Raw genomic sequence first — 13,051 nt, 5'->3', positions numbered from 1 at the left:
TCCAGAGCTACCATTATTTCATTATCGTTCCTTCTTTGAAAGCCTCCACCAACGATAGAGAATACCGCATGCAGTACAGTAAAACTGCCAACTCATATAACGTATCATGTTTTTAATAATAGGCCCATACCAGGATCTATCTTCTTGCAGCAGAGGGAGGGGAGGCTGGCTTACATATGTGACAGGCAAGTGAGAGGTTTGTAAACAGCGCAGATCCTGGAACGTACCAACACACGGGTAGAACAACGCAGACATAGCCACTTGGCTTTTTTGCCACGTTTATGAAACAGCGCAGTGCAGAAGGGACGGGGGTCGTGTTTTAACCCCGCTATTACGCTTGAACCTGCGTACGTCGCAATGAATGTGAATGGATGGAGACATCCCATTCAAAGAAAATTACAAACGGCAACTTCTCGACCACCTCCCAATCATTCATCTCCCCACCCATTGCCTCGTCCGCGCCTCTCTCACCAGGAAGTATTTGCAGTGCGGAATCAGCTGAGTTCAGAATTCCAGCCATCAAGCAGCTCATCCGACAGCAGAAAAGGGATGTATATAACTCGGTCACGTTATTTATTTTTAGTTTTTGCACGCCCCACGTTTACACCATCACTAGCGGTAAAAGATCTCTCTTAGTTTAATTTTTATATGGCACTGGTACAGATTTTCATTTTGTGAACTGGTCAATTCGTCAAAAACAGTTGATTGTCAGTGGAAAGAAAAGATCGCACCAAAACAGCTCGTGTTGCAGTAGGTGAGTCATTTGCTTATCCCATTTCGTCGCCTGTTTCGTGTTCTTCCAAGATCTTTCCCCCAAGTGAGACACAGCCGCACGACAATAGACGCTTCGGCTTAATTATTGGAATTTTTAATCGACACGTAAATAAACAGCGTTTATGTAAATGGTTTCACCGTGAGTGCAAACACAGTATATTGTGAACACAATGTATAAAATAACCATACCGCTTCCCGGGTGCATACTGATGTCTTGTAGCATTTTGTAGTATTTTAATAGGCTATACGTATGTTGCCTAATCCAGATAGCCTACTCAACGGATAGATATAATTTTACGTCATTATTAATCACGATCATTTTCAGCTCTGAACGGAAACTGGCATCAACAAGTGATGAGGTTTTTAAATCGAATGGTAGCGCGTAACAAACGCACCATAATTTTGAGCTAGTCGGTGGCCCTATGGCAAGCCGTTCTAGCTTTAATTCATTTCTGGAGGATATCACAAATTCAATTATAACTAGTTAGAATGCAAATTCTGGATATCAGAAATTCAGTTGTAACTATGTGTATTTCTAATATCATAAATTCGATTTTAACTAGTTAAAATGCATATTATTGATATCAGTAATTCAGTTTTAACTAGTTAAAATGCCAATTCTTGATATCGGAAATTCTATTTTAATTAGTGAGATTTTAAAAGTTCAATGGGAGTTGGAATTTGACCTAGTTAAAATTCCAATTTCTGATATCATAAAATCAATTATTGATATCAACAATATAATTTCAACTAGTTAAAATACCAATATCTGATATCATGAATTCAATTTTAACTAGTTCAAATGGAAATTGTTGATAACTGAAATAAAATTTTAACTAGGTCAAATACCAATACTTGATGTCATAAATACAATTTTTGATATCAAGAATTTAAATGTAATTATTGATATCAAAAAAATTGAATGCATGATATCAGAAATTGGTATTTTAACTAGTTGAAATTATATTGTTGATATCAATAATTGATTTTATGATATCAGATATCAGAAATTGGCATTTTAACTAGTTAAAATTTAATTTACGATATCAATAATATGCATTTTAAATAGTTAAAATCTAATTTCTGATATCAGAAATGCACATTATAATTAGTTACAACTGAATTTCTGCTATCAAAAATTTGCATTCTAACTAGTTAGAATTGAATTTGTGTTTAATTAAAGCTAAAATGGCTTGCCATAGTGGCCCATACGACCACTGGACCGCTCACCCAAGGGGGGTAACACCGATGAATATGTAATACAACGTTAAAGTATATATATATATATATATGCATCTATAGCTTAGCTTGGCCAGGCCATAGATGCATAGTTTTCTGTGCATGCGGTACGAATATGTGCATGGCAAATATAAGACGCAACGCCCAACCATATATAATCAGCAATCTGCTGAATAAAATCAATTTCCTCAGCTGTGTACTAAACTGTAAAATCCACACTGTCATGTTCCAGTGTAGTTCCTTCTACTGTAGTCATGGCAGTGGTCTTGCGAATGGGGGAGGGGGTTATTGGGCTCCCAGTCTCGAGTGTAGTTTCAGGTTTACTTTTGTGTTAAACTGTAGTTTGAATATTTTGATCAGTGAAGAGACCTTGAGTGACAGAGTGATAGAACAACTTTAGAGGCGGAGACGATGACGTCATACCAAGATGAGTGTTGTGTTAAAGCTCTGGAAGCCCTGAGCCAGATGATGTCGGTGGGCTTAATCTTTGCTGATAGCACACAACGTGCTGCAAATAAACCTGATTAGATGTGTGTGTGTCTGTGTGCACATGTCTGCGGGCATATGTCTTGGGGTTTAACATCAATGATGAGATTACATAATGCCCTGAGATCTGAGATGAAATGACTGTGCACACAAATACTGCGAATTCTTTGGTCTGCCTTTGACAGCTCACTGTATTTCTTTAGTGAAAGTTGTGCTGCAACATTATTTTCAGTTGCCAGGACAAGCGTCTATGAAGCATTATTTTTTCAAAAAGAGAAAGATGCTGGCTTTGCTTAACTTTGTGCTGAGCTTGGTTGTGGAAGCACCCGCAGTGTATTTTCATTCAATTACAACCCCTGTATTTCACACCAGTCAGTAAAAAAGACTTCTCATAGCAGAAGGAATGCAGACTGTTTAAGTCTCACCAAAGTGCGTCTCCCAGACTTAGGCCTAAGCCTAGTCTCCTGCACAAAAAATAATCAATGTGTTCTCATGGAACACCTGCTTTTTTACATCTCACTTCCTCAGTACTTCTCAACCCCCCTGCCAAACTCCAGCATTATGTCTTCCTGAAATATACTTTGCCACATCAGGTTGTCTGGCAATTGAAGTTATGGACAGAGCTAAGACTTCCCACCCAGTAAGTACACAGTCTTAGGTGCAGCCCTTATCTACAGTGCGGTCTTTTATATCATGCAGGTCAAACAAAAGGCTAAAGCATACTGTAGCAGTTACATCTCAGGTACTGACATACCATTCTCCTGTCCCACAGCAGCTGCAAGTTTCACTTTTCAACACCCTGTGTAATTAGTTACCAGAATAGATGTCAACAGACAGGATTGGTAGCTGGTCGAACAAATAAATTAATAACTATTTTCCCAACCATTTTTTGTTTAATTTTTTAAAAACTGCTGGTAGTTGTATTCTAGAGACAGTATCTGTAAATCTATGTGGTGTCTGTGGGTTTAGTTGGTTTTGTCATGTTAATTTGAATGACTGCATTCACTTGCATTGCAAAAATAGCACACAAAAGAGGATGTGTTCTTTGTGCTCTCACTATGATGTGGTGTGCATATCTTACTGTTCCCATGAATAAATAATTCATTTTCTATTACCTTTTGCAATACAATATCAGTAGTGCTGTGCATCAGCCCAAAATACATTAAGTTCTTACTTTATGGATGGGCTGTTGTTTTGGGATTGTGTATGGTAAACCTACTTCTAATTGCATTTCTGGGAATTAAGACACAAGGAGTTCAGTGGCATGGTTGCTTCTGACTGTGGCAGGCAAGCACTCACATAATCTCCCACCCAGCTTGACCTCTGACCCTGGAGCTGAGCAGCAGCGAGGATGCTGATTGTCAGAAACAATATCCAGTTTCATTAAGCTCTGCTGCTGATTTTCAGGTCAAGTCCAGATTTCTTCTAACCTTTTCTGAGAGTAGAGGAAGGATTCAAACGTGGTTCAGTTCTGTATGCAGATTTTTGGTGGAATGCCCTTGCATGTTGCTCAGAGCTATTGAGATCATGGTTGGGGACTAAATTAATGTGAAAAAGACTATCCCAAGTTATACTTTCTCAGTTCTATGGAAATGTAAGATCACTGTAAGGTTGCTAATGAGTAGTTTTCAAATTAGTCCACATCCAGCAGTACCATTACGTTCCATTATTGATTTTCTTTGAAAACACTTTTAAGCACAGCAACTTGCAGCTAATTAAAATAAACATACATTTACCTGGCTGCATGCTTTTTCTGAGGCAAATGAGAGCAATTGTCCAGGTCATTTAGAAAGCCTGTGTTTTAGACTACATACTCAGAGTTTGTATGGCCCATTCAGGGAACCCTGCACACTGGAATTCAAACCAGCACTGTTGTGGTCCCACCACAGGTTTTCTGACCACAATATCCCAATGGCATTTGTTTATCAAAAAAGGTAGTTACTCTATCTTTGCTGGTTTTTGGTTGCAGCTGTGACTGGTTCCCATTTTCCGCTGGCTTTGTCTGCACCGAACACCATGTGAGGTGATGCCTCCAAAGATTCTCTGCTACGGTCTGTTTGTTTTGCTCTCCCGCACCAGCCAACCCATTACGGGCCCTGCTCTGCTTGTAAACACGAGTGTGCACGTTTGTGTGTGCGTGTGCACTTGGATGTGTATGTTCGTGTGTATGCGTGCATGGGGTGCTGGTGTCTTTCGACGGAGCCCTGCTGATTTGCAATGGAAAGCAAGCCGCTGTGCTGCTCAGACTGGCTTGTTCGCTCCCGCTCGTGCTGCAGGAGCAGCGAGAGTCGGTGGGGTCGGGGGACTGTGCTGACAGATGGGTTTATGTCTGGCGTGGGCTCAAAGCCAAAACACAGGACGTTCCGATGGGCATTTTGTTACCAGTTAATAGTGTCATGCACACGTCTTGCTGTAGCCCAAATATGATACATTTGTATGTGTGTAAATTTGTATTATAAAGGATTGCATTTATATGCACATTAATATTATTCATTAACCAATATGTGTGAGGTATAACAAAGTGGAAATAGTGAAATTTCTGCATGGGGTACAACACAGAAGCTGAAGAACTGAAGCATTCTGTCTGTGATTCCATTAACATAATTTGAGTTATATTATATTGTATTTTGTTGTGTGTGTTTTTGTGTGTGTGTGTGCACATGCATGCATGTGCATATGTATGTGTATGTGCTGCATATGTGTTAGTCATTCATGTGTGTGAGTGTATGTGTACATGTATGTGCTGTGTGTGTGTGTGTGTGTGATTACCCAAGAGAGAATCATGCCTTTCACTCTCCCTTTGCCCACCAGCTGTGCTGAGCAGGCATCCCTGTCCTCATATAGGCTGGTACATTATACCCTGTAATACCTCCAGGGCAACAACTTTTCCACATGAAGCGCGGTCCTGACCAAAGCCTATGTTTGCTTTCACATATAGGAGGGCAGGCCTGACCAACGCCTTTGCTTTTACATTTAGGATGGCAGGCTGAGGGCTGTCATGCTAATGCTACAGTATTGACTGATCTCTATGTAGCGTTTCATCTGCTTTATCATATTTCCTCCTGTGCTCCTCAGGCTCTTTTGTTGTTTCCTGTCCTACACATTTGCTATTAAAGCTGTTAAGTTGTCAGTTTCCTGTTATGGGAATGTTAATGGTGAAATTTAGTTTTTCTTTTTCCGGGGTGTGGGAATTTTGCTGAAAAAAAATCTTCAGTTGTGTATACGTGACGCGTTTGTACATTTCTAAGAGACATGGATAGCTTTGGAAAAACAAGGATCATGTTTGCATTTTGTGTCCTGAATACCAGCTTGTTTTTCAATGGATTGCAATCTGACAGTCTTAGTAGTGCTGTCCAGTCAACAGAAAGGTCAGGGACACACTGGTGAAAGAAGTCATTGTGTGTGTGTGTTCCCTTGCCTCTCTTCCCCATTGTTTGTCCCAACACTGACCAGTGACCAGCTCAGCAACAGGGCTCCTCATTCATGACTGACCTGCTGGAACCCTTGCAGCTCCATGTCCTTCACCTGCTGGAACATGGAATGTGAGGAGAGTGTTAGTGAGGCAGCAGAGCTTAAACTTAATATAAGAGCAAATCATGCACTCTGCTCTCTGACGTAGCTCATAACTTCCCAATCTTTGAGATACGCGCATGTGAAAATGAGAGGAGCTTCCTGGTGGAGTTGTGGAATTAAGATACTGTAAAATAATTTGAGAGCATTGTGTGGAGGTGCAGAGAGATTTTGAATGGTATGATATTTAGAATGTGGAAGTGTAAAAGCCTCTAAAAAAAGAAATTCAGTAGCATTTGGTGCCTTGACAGTAATACTTATCTGATCATAACTGTTACCTCTATCTCTAGCAAATTATGGAGTTTGCTTTCCATGAGAAATACACTGGTGAAAAGCATCTGCTAAATGACTACATTTTAACTGAGGTTAAAACACAGATAAAGGAGTTTTAGAACAAATGTGTGGAGAAGTGAAGACTTTCAGAAGAGTTCATTGGATGTGTAAAATACATTAGAGAGCTTCAGTATTGATTGGTCTAGAAAAAGCAAAAACTGAGAAGCGTTTAAGATTGTGGGTACTGGGTAGAGTTATACAGACAGGTGGAGGGGGGTTTAGATAAGATGATGCACTTTATTGATCCCTGTCAGGTAATTTGTCCTCTGACCCATCCTGGTTACTTAGGAGTAGTGGGCACCCATAGTGCAGTGCCCGGGAGCCAACTCCAGTGCTGAGGTCAGTGCCTTGGTCAAGGGCAATGGCAGGAGCATACCTACTGGCAGAAAACCTGAGTATCCGGCAAAAACCCACACAAACACAGGGAGAACATGCAAACTCCATGCAGAGATGATTTGGCCGGGACTCAAACCCGGAGCCTCCTTCTTGTGTGTCAACAGTGCTAACCACTGCAGTACTGTGCTGCCCAATGAATAGATTAAGGAGGAAAGTAGAGCTGAGGGTCTTGACTAAATGGCCTTTGTCTTGTTTGCACTCCAAGAGCTAACATTGAGCATGCTGGGACTGCAGTGAGCCACCATGGACCCAGAGGAACAGGAGCTGCTGAATGACTACCGATACCGGAGCTACTCGGCCGTCATCGAGAAAGCTCTCCGAAACTTTGAGTCCTCCAGCGAATGGGCCGACCTCATCTCCTCTCTGGGCAAGCTGAACAAGGTGCATATCTGTGTGTGTGTGTGTGTGTGTGTGTGCACGTGGTGTGTGCGTGCCTATGTGAGCACACGTGTAGACACACATATGTGTGTGGGCGAGCTTGTGTGTTTTTTGGTGTGGGGGAGGGTTTCTCATGATCCTGGACTATTCTCTTGCAGATTTTCCTATTTTCCTGTCCTCCATATTGTCATACTATTCAAAATACTATACAAAGTAACAGGAAGTTAATAACATTCTAGGCCGGAACGAGAACCTGAACTTTGCACTGAATGTTTTTTCTGGAGCTTCTTTTGTTGTACTGTACTGATGTGAGGACACTTCCCATTTCACTATCTGCCACCACACTAAGAAGTTCCCTCTGAGACGCTTGGTGAGACAACTGCGGTCAGTGGAGTAGAGCAGGCAGCTTAGAGGTTGCTGAGACCTTCTGGCTGTAAGAGCACTAAGCAGCTGTCTGACCTCCAGCTTCCATAGCGGCAGTATATTTGGGAAAGCTGTGCTCAATGTTGTATTAAAATTGTCCTTTATGTCCTTATCTGGATCATCCAATGACCATGTGTGCAGGAGTATCACTAGCTACCATATTTCATGATGGATTCAGCAGCATTGAAATTTGACTGTAAGCAGGATAAATACCATTATCTGGTATATTGTGTGCATGAAAATGTACTGTCCTGATAGTCTCGTGGTTAGTCAGTGGGGAGAAGTGGATGGGGAACTTTGCTAGAGACCTAATTCTCACTTCTACTAATCCTAAACTGGACTGTGACTTCAGCATGCAAAGCTCTCTCACCTGCCATATAGTGTTAATGCTAAACCCGTGACCAAAGAAAGATTAAGCAGAAGTCAGACGGTGAACAACAGGAGTAGTCACCATGGGCTCAGTTTAAGTGCTGCTACCAGTTGTCTCTCAGGCATCTGCTGATATAAAGAGTGTCTGTAATAAATATCTCTAATTCCGTCTTCTACGAACCCTTGCTTTCACTTCCTCTCTTATTGTAGCTGCTCTCTCTCTGTAGTATAAAATGAATGGTGAATGATGTGTGCAGTTTGTAAGTTTAATGTTTTGTACATGCCATTTGTGTGGTATGTTGGTTTGTCCAAGATTGTTGGTGAAATAGTCTGAATGGTCCCATTAACATTTTAATTAATTCATCTTTAAGTTGATAATGTAGAATAAAGACAACACAAAAATGTCTAAGTCTTATTTCTATTCCTCCTCCTCCATGTCACTTCCTCTCACCCTGCTTCTCTCTCTCAGGCCCTGCAGAGTAATCTGAAGTACTCCCTCCTGCCGAAGAGGCTGATCATCTGCAAGCGTCTTGCGCAATGCCTCCACCCCGCTCTGCCCAGCGGTGTGCACCTTAAGGCTCTGGAGACCTATGAGGTCATCTTCAAGATCATCGGCACCAAATGGCTTGCCAAGGATCTCTTCATATACAGGTACTTACCTGGATGTACCATGTCGGGGTTTCTGAGAATCACTGTACACAATTAATCACCTGTCAGACTGATAATTTTACAGTATTATGGGCCTGAAGTGGACCTTACAGTGCTATGAGCCTGATGAGGTTAACCATACAGTACTATGGGAAGAGGTTAGCAGTTCCAACCAGAAACGGTTCTGGTGGTCGTTCAGAGGATCAACACCGACTAAAATAAGCTTTTTTCAGATTTCAGGATTTTTATTTCAGACTGTACCTACCCTTTCTACATGCAGTAGAGATGGAGAGTCTGAGGTTGAGGCTACCACTGCTATGCCTCTCTTGCCTGGGCCTTTAGCCTGTTTGAGCTCCGCATTTGGCTGTAAACGACAGGACGCTCTCTCAGCATTTCCATGTTAATGTGTTACTCTGACTGCAGCTCCACTCACATCCAGCACTGCATGTTTCACTAGTCCTGTTCCTGTCTGTTCGAAGGATTTGTGGTTGAGAGCTAAGCTTAGGCCCAGCACAGTATTGTCTCACCTGATTGATTGTGGTAGTGTATTTGTTATTTACCCTTTATCTAGAGCCATTTACCAGCTTGAGGTTTATATAGCACTCCAGTGTGTGGCAGTTGGAGCCACTCTGGGTCTTACTAGTGGGTGGTGGGTATAGAGGGTTGAAAGTGCTTGGAGGATTCCATTTAACACACTCAACTGCTTCCAGTAAGAATATTTCGCACAAGGTGGGGTCACTTCCAGTAAGACTCAGAACAACTCAACCCACTATGCACTGCAAGTGTTATTTACATTTCAGGCAGCAGGTGTTTACTGAAGTACTGCTGGTTAAATGTCATTCACGTTAAGTCTGAAATGGTTGGATATATTTATTCATGTTGCAGCTTTACTGTATACAGTGCGTTGCAAGTGTGTGATGTTTTGTCATGTGTTCTCTGCAATGTGTGTTATTGTGTAGTGTGGTTTGTCCAGTTTGTGATGTTGTGTAGTGTGGTTTGTCTAGTGTGTGCTATTGTGTAGTGTGGTTTCTCCTGTGTGTGATGTTTTGTAGTGTGGTCTCTCCTGTGTGTGATGTTTTGTAGTGTGTTCTCTCCTGTATGTGATGTTGTGTAGTGTGGTTTGTCCAGTGTGTGATGTTATGTAGTATGGTCTCTCATGCATGTGATTTTGTGTAGTGTAGTTTGTCCGGTGTGTGATGTTGTGTGGTGTGGCCTCTCCTGCCTGTGATGATGTGTAGTGTGGTCCCTCCTGCGTGTGATGTTGTGTAGTGTGGTCTCTTCAGTGTTTGATGTTGTGTAGTGTGTTCTTTCCAGTGTGTGATGTTGTGTAGTATGGTCTCTCCAGTATGTGATGTTGTGTAGTGCGTTCTCTTTGTCCTATGTGTGGTCTTAGTAATGTGACTCCCATCCTACCTGCAGCTCTGGGCTCTTTCCCCTGCTGAGTTATGCTGCAATGTCCGTGAAGCCGGCATTGCTGACGCTGTATGAGCGCTACTTCCTGCCCCTGCAGCGTGCCCTGCTGCCCAGCCTGCAGGCATTCACCACGGGCCTGCTTCCTGGCCTCGAGGAGGGCCTGGAGGTCTATGACAGGTACAGAGAGACCCGGAGCAAAATACACAGCTCTAAAACACTACACAAAGAACACACAGCTCTAAAACACTACACAGTGAACAAACATCTCTCAATCACTACACAGTGAACACACTGCTCTGAAACACTACACAGTGAACACACAACTCTAAAACACTACACAGTGAACACACAGCTCTAAAACACTACACAGTGAACAAACTGCTCTAAAACAGTACACAGTGAACAAACTGCTCTAAAACACTACACAGTGAACACACAGCTCTAAAACACTACACAGTGAACACACAGCTCTAAAACACTACACGGTGAACACACAGCTCTAAATCACTACAAAGTGAAAACACAGCTCTAAAACTGTACAAAATTGCACACTAAATGCAAAGTTCTACATCACTACAAAGTAAATACAGCATAGTAAAAATGACATAGTTAAGTAATTTCATATGACTGTTATGTGACTCCGGTGCAGATAATGCAATATAATTGTAATATGTCCCGGGTTCAGGTACTGTAATATAATTGTAACATTTTCCTACTGCAGGTAATGAATATGATTGTAATATTTCCAAATCCAATCTATGTAATATGATTTAAATTTTTTGTCTGGTGCAGGACGGATGCCCTGCTGGTGAAGCTGTCCCTGTTGGTGGGTCAGCAAGTGTTTTATGGGGCCCTGTGGGGCAGTGTGCTGATCAGCCCCCTGGTTCGTCTCCCCGCCTCCCTCTTCATCGTCACACACTTTGACAGTACCAGCTCTGCCCTCCAACAAAGATATATGTTGGGCTCTGACCATCGGCTGGTGGTGAGTGTGTGTGTGTGTATAAGAGAGAGAGACCATATGACTGTGTAACTTTGAGCACACATGATCACATTAAAGCAAGCGCGTGACCGCGAGCATGTCCGGTGTAACCGCGTGTATCTCTGTTGCAGATGAAGTCGGTGTGCCTGTCACTGCAGGACTCTAACGTGCTGGTGCAGCGGAACATGCTGGAAATCCTTCTGAACTTTTTCCCCTTCTATAGCTGTCTGGTGAGCCCTCCTTAACACACACTTTTTGCACACCCAGACTTCCCAATAGAGAAGCACTTAACCCTGCAGGTGAAAGACCCCAAAGGTTTGCATTTGAGTTGAAATAGGTACACACAAAGCATGGGCAGGAAACTATGTGTATGCTTAGTTATGTTTTTTCTTACAAAATACGATTTGCCGTGAGGTGGATAGAATGTTATATTATGTTATTATGCTTTATAACAAAGAACATAATCATACAATGACCTTATCTTTGTGTGATTCAAGTTCGCTCTCCATTGAATGCTATTCACAAAATGCCCACCGTGGTCTCCCTACATCCCATAATAGTCGCTTGTTTTGTGGCTGTGTGATCTGTCCCTTCCCTAATTGAATCTCTCATAAACAATCCCCTCCATTAAAAAAAAAATCTGTAGGTAGGCATTGTTGTGTGCTGGTTAAAGTGTTGAACCCAGGTTGCAGGTTCCATGTGGAGCTCTGCTCTCTACTCTTCAGTGATGAATTTAACTTGAGTCTCTTCAGATAACTAGATAAAATAACTAGATCTGTATGTGGAGTGTATGATTGTCTAAATGTCAGTCATGTACGTTTCCCTGGATATACCTTTTTGATTAGTAATTCACTCTGAAATGTAATAAGAAATCATCTGGAGGTTGCTGGATGGCTCATCCTGTTAGGGCACTGTTCCAAGGTGTGGATGGGCCCTAAAGTTTGGTATTGAGCCTGGACCTTGTCAGTGCTGACTTTGGCAGCAGGGAAGCACATAATGAGCAATGTCCTGCCCTTGGGAACATCAGTGTCTTATTGTGCTCCAGTGACTCAGTGTCTGTGCAAACTTAACTGGTGGACTGATGAGTGAAAATGATCAGCATCTGATATCTGAGGAGAGGCTGTGATTGTCTGCACTCTCCCAAATTGAGAAAGGAGGCTGCAGTGATGAGCATGAATACCACAAACTGGGCTTCCCGAATTGGGATAAAAATAAGATTTGACTTCTAAAAAAGAGATTGTCACCGTTTATGACCTTTCCTTCTTCTCATTAGTCATTTTCTTCTGCATCTACACCCTGTTGAATCTTGTTGGGACAGTGCCACCTTGATGTGGCCTCTTTTGGGGGGTGTATTGGCTTTATTTTGGACATATTGGATGGCCCAGTGCTGTGGGCCAGGTGGCTGGTTTCCTAGTTCTTCCATTTTGGCTGTTCATTTCTCAAAGTGTGATTTCCTGTTGAGTAGATTTCAGGACACAATCACGCATGCATTCCTGATCCTCACTGAAACATTGCTTCTTCATGCTAGTTTCAGCAGCACACAACTTAATTCTCCTGCAATCTTTTCTATCTGACACTCATTCTGTGTGAGGTGCCAATGTTCTGGAGTTTGTTGGACAACCAGCGGTCACCGAGGCTGGAGAGATTTTGTGTGCCCACACACCCTTTCTCCTGGTAAACCCATCTTATCTTGCTGTTCTCCTCAGGATCCAACAGAGGCCTGCATTCCTATGACCCGGGATGACGTGGTCACCATTGTGTCTGCAGCCTCCCTCACTCTACTGAGAAGAGACATGTCGCTGAACAGAAGGCTGTACGCCTGGCTTCTGGGTACAGAGCTCACCTCACCTACTCATCTAGGCTCATCTACTGTTTTCATAAATGTGGAAACTTGGTTGCACTTTGCATTTCTTGCATTGTTATATCCCCAGCCCCAGAATTTCCATATCGTGCATCTCTATTGAGGAGTGATAGTTTCATTCCTATTGGCTACTCTGACTCCAGTAATCAGTATTGATCCACATAAGAGAGTAACTGGTAGAT

The 13,051-nt window shown here is 42.3% G+C and overlaps 1 protein-coding gene across 1 annotated transcript in view; it reads left to right on the top strand.

The window, feature by feature from the left end:
- The first annotated feature begins 247 nt into the window (after positions 1 to 247).
- dop1b (DOP1 leucine zipper like protein B) overlaps positions 248 to 13,051 on the top strand; it is a 51,028-nt gene continuing 38,224 nt past the window's right edge. The window contains exons 1-7 of the mRNA XM_035409715.1: positions 248 to 754; positions 7,004 to 7,179; positions 8,438 to 8,619; positions 10,036 to 10,206; positions 10,822 to 11,011; positions 11,140 to 11,238; positions 12,715 to 12,838. Of these exons, the coding sequence (XP_035265606.1) occupies positions 7,042 to 7,179; positions 8,438 to 8,619; positions 10,036 to 10,206; positions 10,822 to 11,011; positions 11,140 to 11,238; positions 12,715 to 12,838 (904 nt within the window). The 5' untranslated portion in view covers positions 248 to 754; positions 7,004 to 7,041. The remainder of the gene's footprint in view (positions 755 to 7,003; positions 7,180 to 8,437; positions 8,620 to 10,035; positions 10,207 to 10,821; positions 11,012 to 11,139; positions 11,239 to 12,714; positions 12,839 to 13,051) is intronic.

Source organism: Anguilla anguilla, chromosome 3, assembly GCF_013347855.1.
Source record: "Anguilla anguilla isolate fAngAng1 chromosome 3, fAngAng1.pri, whole genome shotgun sequence".
NCBI lineage: Eukaryota > Metazoa > Chordata > Actinopteri > Anguilliformes > Anguillidae > Anguilla > Anguilla anguilla.
The sequence above is the reverse complement of the archived record's forward strand: the minus strand, read 5'-3'. Positions and strand labels throughout refer to the sequence as shown.